We start from the raw sequence: 8551 nt of genomic DNA on the forward strand, positions 1-8551 counted from the left end.
AAATTCAGGAGGTAAAAGCGGCGGAGGAGCTTCATCAGAGAACAAGCACCGGGAAAACTAGTGGGATTAAAGTATCCTGGAACCAATGGTCTGCATCAACAGGTCGTAAAATAAGTGGCACTTCGATAGTTTGTGCATTGGTTGTCATGTCCCAAAACACCCACCTTATGAAAAAAAGGTCCCAGGAAATTGGAAATATTCCAGAAATGAGGGAGACAATAAACTAGAGACTACGGGCGGAATCTTACCAGAATTTGGCAAAGTGTCCATTCCAGTGCGAAAACCGGGACAAATGGCAGGAAATCTCTTGGAACGTTGAGCATCTTTAACAATCTCTTTTTAACCACTATGACCATGGCGGCCTCCCACTGATTCACTCACCCTGGAGCAACCTAATTTTTGCAGTCAGTGGTGGTGAGCTCTATACTTTTTGTATTACTTTATCAGAGTTACAAAGCCAGAGCTCAGAGTGTGGACAGGGGCAAACCCCTAATCCAGCTCCAAAAACCAATTCAAATTGAATCCAATTCATGGTCTCCACAAGAGAGATATATCAGATCCACCTGACCTCACGCTCTTCTGAGCCAAAAGGCCCAGAAGCTATTAGTGGTGAGCTCTATTTAAATGCCTCCCCAGCACTTGTCCCAGGTCCAATCGAGGGGATGGCAGCCAGGAAGCCAGCACCGTGTTTCTCAGAGAGAGCCCTGACCAGACTCCTGGATGGTGTGCAGACTCTGTCTACAGCCAGGCAGATGTCCATCCAGCAAGGTCACCACCCTGCCTGGGAAGCAGTGGCAGCCCTAGTCAGGGCCAGCTCACTGCAGCAGAGGACGGGGCAGTAGTGCCTCAGAAAGATGAATGATCTTTGTGCGGCCAGGGTAAGTCTGCCACCTCCAGTCTCGCTGCACCCCATCACACACCCCTCGCATGTCCAAGATGATCTCTCCTGGATGCCAATGTCTGTCACAAGACCCTCTTTCCCACACCTCTCCAATCCTCATGGTCTCCCCCAGTGTCTACTCTGCTCCTCACAGCCTCATTCCTACTCAAGTCCTACGCATGCCACACCTCATCACCATCTGAACAGTCAAGGTTTCTGCCCACACTCTCCCCATCTTTCCCATTACAGGAGAAACTCGAACATAACAGACGTGAACGGACACAGTCACCTGGAGCCTCAGTCACCCCCACCAATGCAGATACTCACACTTTGGTGGGATTAAGAAGTAGGCAGGCTTCTGGGTCACTCACAGCTCGCCCCTCACAACAGGGGGAGGCAGGAACATCCCAGGGAACCTGCACTCGGAGGAATGCCAGAGTCCGGTGTTCGGCTGAGCTCCCAGCCGATGACGTCCCACTGAGTCCGAACATTCAGGAGCTGCTGGAACTGCAGAAGGAGTTGCCAGCTGCCCCGAATCTCTCCTCGGTGAGCAAGGTCGCCTGGAGGAGCCCCCACTGCCGTTTATCTGAGGAGATGGTGCTGTCAGTCTGACGCAGCGAGGCCAATACTACGAGTGTGGCATTCGGAGTGGAGACAGGGGTGCAGGAGGTGCACCCCATGTCAGGGGGGAAGTTTGCTCCATGGCTCAGCTCATGACCTCCATAGCTGAGGGCATGGGCTCAATGGTGTAGGGCCCCATGGTGTAGGGCTCCATAGTGTAGGGCCCCATGGTGTAGGGCTCCATTGTGTAGGGCTCAATGGTGTAGGGCTCCATAGTGTAGGGCTCCATTGTGTAGGGCTCCAGGCTCCATGGTGTAGGGCTCCAGGCCCCATGGTGTAGGGCTCAATGGTGTAGGGCTCCATGGTGTAGGGCTCCATGGTGTAGGGCTCCAGGCTCCATGGTGTAGGGCCCCATGGTGTAGGGCCCCATGGTGTAGGGCTCCATTGTGTAGGGCTCAATGGTGTAGGGCTCCATGGTGTAGGGCTCCAGGCTCCATGGTGTAGGGCCCCATGGTGTAGGGCTCAATGGTGTAGGGCTCCATTGTGTAGGGCCCCATGGTGTAGGGCTCAATGGTATAGGGCTCCATTGTGTAGGGCTCAATGGTGTAGGGCTCCATGGTGTAGGGCTCCATGGTGTAGGGCTCCATGGTGTAGGGCTCCAGGCTCCATGGTGTAGGGCCCCATGGTGTAGGGCCCCATGGTGTAGGGCTCCATTGTGTAGGGCTCCATGGTGTAGGGCCCCATGGTGTAGGGCTCCATGGTGTAGGGCTCAATGGTGTAGGGCTCCATGGTGTAGGGCTCCATAGTGTAGGGCTCCATGGTGTAGGGCTCCATGGTGTAGGGCTCCATGGTGTAGGGCCCCATGGTGTAGGGCTCAATGGTGTAGGGCTCCAGGCTCCATGGCGTAGGGCTCCATGGTGTAGGGCTCCATGGTGTAGGGCTCCAGGCCCCATGGTGTAGGGCCCCATGGTGTAGGGCTCCATGGTGTAGGGCCCCATGGTGTAGGGCCCCATGGTGTAGGGCCCCATGGTGTAGGGCCCCATGGTGTAGGGCTCCATGGTGTAGGGCCCCATGGTGTAGGGCTCCATGGCGTAGGGCTCCATGGTGTAGGGCTCCATGGTGTAGGGCTCCATGGTGTAGGGCCCCATGGTGTAGGGCTCCATGTTGTAGGGCCCCATGGTGTAGGGCTCCATGGTGTAGGTAGGGCTCCATGGTGTAGGGCTCCATGGTGTAGGGCTCCATGGTGTAGGGCTCCATGGTGTAGGGCTCCATGGTGTAGGGCCCCATGGTGTAGGGCTCCATGGTGTAGGGCCCCATGGTGTAGGGCTCCATGGTGTAGGTAGGGCTCCATGGTGTAGGGCTCCATGGTGTAGGGCCCCATGGTGTAGGGCTCCATGGTGTAGGGCTCCAGGCTCCATGGTGTAGGGCCCCATGGTGTAGGGCCCCATGGTGTAGGGCTCCATGGTGTAGGGCTCCATGGTGTAGGGCCCCATGGTGTAGGGCTCCATGGTGTAGGGCTCCATGGTGTAGGGCTCCATGGCGTAGGGCTCCATGGCGTAGGGCCCCATGGTGTAGGGCTCCATGGTGTAGGGCTCCATGGTGTAGGGCCCCATGGTGTAGGGCTCCATGGTGTAGGGCTCCATGGTGTAGGGCCCCATGGTGTAGGGCTCCATGGTGTAGGGCTCCAGGCTCCATGGTGTAGGGCTCCATGGTGTAGGGCCCCATGGTGTAGGGCTCCATGGTGTAGGGCTCCATGGTGTAGGGCTCCATGGTGTAGGGCTCCATGGTGTAGGGCCCCATGGTGTAGGGCCCCATGGTGTAGGGCCCCATGGTGTAGGGCTCCATGGTGTAGGGCTCCAGGCTCCATGGTGTAGGGCCCCATGGTGTAGGGCCCCATGGTGTAGGGCCCCATGGTGTAGGGCTCCATGGTGTAGGGCTCCATGGTGTAGGGCCCCATGGTGTAGGGCTCCATGGTGTAGGGCTCCAGGCTCCATGGTGTAGGGCTCCATGGTGTAGGGCTCCATGGTGTAGGGCCCCATGGTGTAGGGCTCCAGGCTCCATGGTGTAGGGCCCCATGGTGTAGGGCTTTAATTGCGGTGCAGGCACTGGTTTGAATCCACGAGTGTCAGCACCAGAGGACGGCGTGACTTCTGGATCTCACTCCAGCTGCCCCTCTACTCCATGGGAAGAAGATCAGCCTCGGGTCGTTCACCCTGGGGATGTCCAGCCCGTCTGACGCTCCCTCCCGATGAGAAACACAGCTCCAGACGAGCTCACAGAGGAAGGCAGCACTGCAACACACATGCTGCCCGAATTAAGCCTGGACTTTCAAGTTCTAGACCCCCCAGGGTATCGCCTGCCAAGGTCATCTCAGTCAACAGGGCATGGAAAGCAGCTGCAACCTCAGCTTCCGATCCTGTGGATACAATGAGACAGAGGCCAAGGGTGAGGAAGAGTAGGTACTGTGGGCACAGGTGAACTTAGACACTAGTTAATGTAGGTTACCACTGCAATACAGCTCTTGTATTAAGCATCACTTTGATGACTACCGCTATGCTCCGGAAACTTCCGCGCACACTGAACGCTTCATTGCTGTAGAGTGTGACAATGTTAGCACTGTGTCTCGACCACTTCCCATACTGATAACTCAGTAAAGAGTCACAGCTGCTGGCATGATCTCACATGTCTGTCACTCTGCTCCAATGATGAGGAGGCCATGGGCTGACAAAGTGCAGAGAGACTGCCACCTCCGATTTTAGTTGGAGGAAAACACCAGGAGGGGCCTACAGCAGATGGTAGGTCATCCAGCGTCTCTGAACCCCATGATAAGCCTGTCCATTGGCAAGGACACATTCAGCTCTCTGCCAGCCAGAAGTCTGACACATCGCTGAGTATGAGAGGAAAATCGCTCTGTCCTCAATGCAAGTCATCATCATTCTCCTGCAGAGTCTGACTAGTGGCTTTAGCGCCCTGCCCATGAACATGGGCACCATCATCAGAACCTACTGCAGGCTGGCAGTACAGTACTGATGAGCTGTCACCCCCTAGATGTCACTCGCTAGCCCTGGTCGTCCCCAAACCAGAAGGCCTCGAGGGCCTTCCTAGCTCTTCGGCCTGAGGTCCATCCTCCTCCTCTGTGGGTTTCTCCTCGCTGCTCTCCCTGACCTCATCCGCGCCCCCATCTCCTCCTGGTCCAGGTGGTCTCACCTCTGCAGTGCCAAGTTGTGGCAAGCAGAGCGGACACAGTTATGCGAGTCACCCTCTGGGGGCTGTACTGGAGAGCAATCTCGGCACCGGAACCACATCTTCAGCAGTCCTATCGCCTGCTGGACCAACACGTGCATTGATGCCTGAGCCTTGTTGTCGCGAATCGTCACAGGCATTAGTGGCCCCCGTACTGGTGTCATCAGCCACCTCATGAGTGGCTGCTCCCAGTCCTCTAGAAGCCATCCCTCCAACCACTTCTCTCCCTGAAAAATGTCAGAGATGTGTGAGGGCCACAAGATGTAAGTGTGATGGATGCTCCCCGGGAATTGGGCACACATCTGCATTGTGCACATCGTGTCACAAACGTGTTGGACGTTGAAGGAGTGGAATCCCATGGGATTCATTTTTAAAATGTTATTTTTTAAAAGAGTATGCAATTCTTATTTTCTCCAATTAAGGGGCAATTTAGCGTGACCAATACCCATATTTTGGATTGTGGGGGTGGAACCCACACAGACACGGGGAGAATGTGCGTATCACTCGGACAGTGACCCGGGGCCAGGATTGAACCCAGGTCCTCGGTGCCGTGAGGCAGCAGTGCTAACCATTGCACCACCTTTTCCATGCAATTACTGAATGGTGCCCTATGATTCCGGGGAGACTGCAGTGGCTGATAGCGATAGGTTCTGGGCAAAGATTTGGCAGATGGACTGTAACAGTGCAAAATGTGAATTGTGCACTTTGGCAAGACGAATAGCAAACCAGAAAATGATTTATATTTATATGGAACACAGGAAGACAAATTAAACATTTTGGCCTTCATAGTAAGGGAGTGGGGGGATAGAGTTTAAAGTAGAGATGTTTTGCAACAACTGTCCAGGGTGTTGGTGAAAGCACAACGAGATTGTACGTGTGGGGAATTCTGGTCTCCTTATTTAAGGACGGATATATTTGCGTTTGAAGTGTTTCAGAGAAGAGGTTACTCGGCTGACCCCCCCCCCCCCCCCCCCCGGGGTTGCTGCTGCTGCTGGCTTCCACCAAACGTTCCGCGAGAAAGTCCAGGAACGGTTGCCACCGTCCAGAGAACCCCTGCAAGGACCCTTGAAAGGCAAACTTTATCTTCTCCAACCTGAGAAATCCCATCATGTCACTGACCCAAGCCTCCACACTTGGGGGATTCACGTCCCTCCACATTCACAAGAGCCTTCTCCAGGCTACCAAGGTGGCAAAGACCAGAACTCCGACCTCTTTCGACTCCTGCACTCCCGGATCCTCCGATACCCCAAATAACGCTATCCCCCAACTCAGTTTTACCCGAGTGTCCAAGACCTTGGACATGACCTATGCAAAGCCCGTCCAGAACTCCGCAAGCGCCGGGCACGCCCAGAACATATGGGGGAGGTTTGCTGGGCTCCCCGAACACCTCACACATCTGTCCTCCACCCCAAAAAACGTACTCATCCTCGCACCTGTCATATGCCCCTCTCCGACTCACACACCCTAAATCACCCTGTCCTGTATCCTTCGGGCGGGCAGCAATGGAAATTCTCCTACCTGCTTCCTGACAAACGCCCGAACCTGCCTGAACCTAATGCATTTCCCGGGGGTAACCCGAATTTCTCCTCCAGTGCCCTTAAGCTGCCAAAAGTCCCGTCAATGAATAGATCCCCAGCCTTCTAATTCCCGCCTGGTGCCAGCTTCGGAACCATCTATCCTGCCCGGGGCAAACCTATGGTTATTCCGTATCGGGGACCAAACTGAGGCCCCCCCGTCTCCCCCCTGTGCCGCCTCCATTGCCCCCAAATCTTCGCCGTCACCACCGGGCTCGTGGTAACGGTGCCGTCACCAGTGCCCCCAGGCTAGTACCTACACAAGACGCCGCCTCTAGCCTTTTCCATGCCATCCCCTCTCCCTCCATCATCCATTTCCGAATCATCGACACGTTTGCTGCCCACTCGCTTGAAAAAGGCCTTAGGGATGAGGATGAGCAGGCACTGAAACACAAACAAAACCTAGGGAGGACCGTCATCTTGACAGACTGCACCCCACCCGCTAGGGAGAGCTGAAGCATGTCTGACCTCTTAAAGCCCTCCTCCATCTGGTCCACCAGCCGCGCCAGATTGAGCCTATGCAAGACCCCCCAACTCTTGGCCACCTGAATACCCAAATACTGAAAACCCCTCTCCACCATCTTGAGCAGCAGCTCCTCCAACCTCTTTTCCTGGCAACGCGCATGCACCACAGAGAGCCCGCCCCTCCCAACATTAAGCTTATACCCCGACAAGTCTCCAAACTCCCTGAGGGTCTGCATAACCTCCCCCATCCCCTCCACCGGGTCTGTAATATATAAAAGCAAATCATCCGTATATAGTGAGACCCGGTGCTCCTCTCCCCCCCCAGACCAAACCCCTCCAGCTTCTAGATTCCCTCAGCGCCATGACCAATGGCTCAATTGCCAAAGCAAACAGCAGGGGGGGGGGGGAACAGGGGGCACCCCTGCCTCGTTCCACGATATAGTCTAAAGTACTCTGACCTCAACCGGTTCGTCGATACACTCGCCACCGGGGCCTGGTATAACAATTTAACCCACCCTATGAACCCCTCCCTAAACCTACCCAGCACCTCCCACAGGTACTCCCACTCCACCCGGTCAAAGGCCTTCTCCGCGTCCACAGCCGCCGCCACCTCTGCACCCCCCCCCCCCCCCCCCCCCCCCCCCCCCCGCTCCGAGGGCATTATAATCACATTCAGAAACCTCTGCACATTTCCATTCAACTGCCTGCCCTTCACAAATCCAGTCTGATCCTCATGTATCATAATCCTCAATCCGAGTGGCCAGGAGCTTCGCCAACAACTTGGCATCCACATGAAGGAGTGAAATGGGCCAAACGAGTCACACTACAGCGGGTCTTTGTCCCGCTTCAGAATAAGCGAGATCAGAGCTCTCGACATCGTCAGGGGAAGACTTCCTTTCTCCCTCGCCTCGTTAAAAGTTCTCAACAGCAACGGAGCCAACAGTTCCGAAAACTTCCTATAAAATTCAACCGGGAACCCCCCCCCCCTTGTACCTTCCTCCACTGGGCCTTAGCTTTTCCCCGTCGTCAACAAGTCAAACTCCGTTTGGAGGCTCCGGCCCTCTATTAGCAGCCCCTCCCCGGGGGTTTCCGCATATCTCCTATCCACCCTAGGTATCTCTCCTACCAATCTATCCCTCTCCCTCTTCTCTCTGTGAGCCCTGATGGAGATCAGCTCCCCTCTGACCACCACCTTCAGCACCTCCCAGACCACACTCACCGAGACCTCCCCATTGTCATTGGCCTCCATATACCTCTGTATACACCCCCGGATCGGCCCATAGACCTCCTCATCTGTCCAAGTGCCACAGCGGGCGCTGGCCCCTCTCGTCTCCTAACTCCAGCTCCACCCAATCCGAAATCGCGATGGCCGAGTACTCCGTCCCCTCTACTCTCGGGATCAGTGCCCTGCTCACCACGAAAAAGTCTATTCGTGAATAGGCCTTGTGCACGTGGGAAAAGACGGAAAACTCCTTCGCCTTTGGCCTGGCAAACCACCACGGATCCACTCCCCCCATCTGATCCATAAACCCCCTCAGGACCTTGGCCGCAGCCGGCCTTTTACCCGATCTCGACCAAGACCGATCCATTGCCAGGTGCAGTACCGTGTTGAAATCCCCCCCCCCCCCCCCCATAATTAGGTTCCCCACCTCCAAATCCGGGATCCGACTTAGCATCCATGAACCCTGCATCGTCCCAATTTGGGGCATTTACATTCACCAGCACTACCTGGGCCCCCTGCTGCCTACCACTCACCATCACATACCGGCCCTCTTTATCCGACACAATGCCCACCGTCTCGAAACTCACCCGCTTGCTCACCAATATT

At 55.6% G+C, this 8551-nt stretch overlaps 1 protein-coding gene across 1 annotated transcript; it reads right to left on the reverse strand.

Moving 5' to 3' along the window:
- Positions 1 to 1896: 1896 nt before the first annotated feature.
- Positions 1897 to 3480, reverse strand: LOC119957534 (foot protein 1 variant 1-like). The gene has a single exon (XM_038785679.1). It carries the CDS (start codon positions 3478 to 3480, stop codon positions 1897 to 1899), a length of 1584 nt encoding a protein of 527 aa, XP_038641607.1.
- Positions 3481 to 8551: the final 5071 nt, after the last annotated feature.

The sequence above is a fragment of the Scyliorhinus canicula genome, chromosome 26, assembly GCF_902713615.1.
Source record: "Scyliorhinus canicula chromosome 26, sScyCan1.1, whole genome shotgun sequence".
Taxonomy (NCBI): domain Eukaryota; kingdom Metazoa; phylum Chordata; class Chondrichthyes; order Carcharhiniformes; family Scyliorhinidae; genus Scyliorhinus; species Scyliorhinus canicula.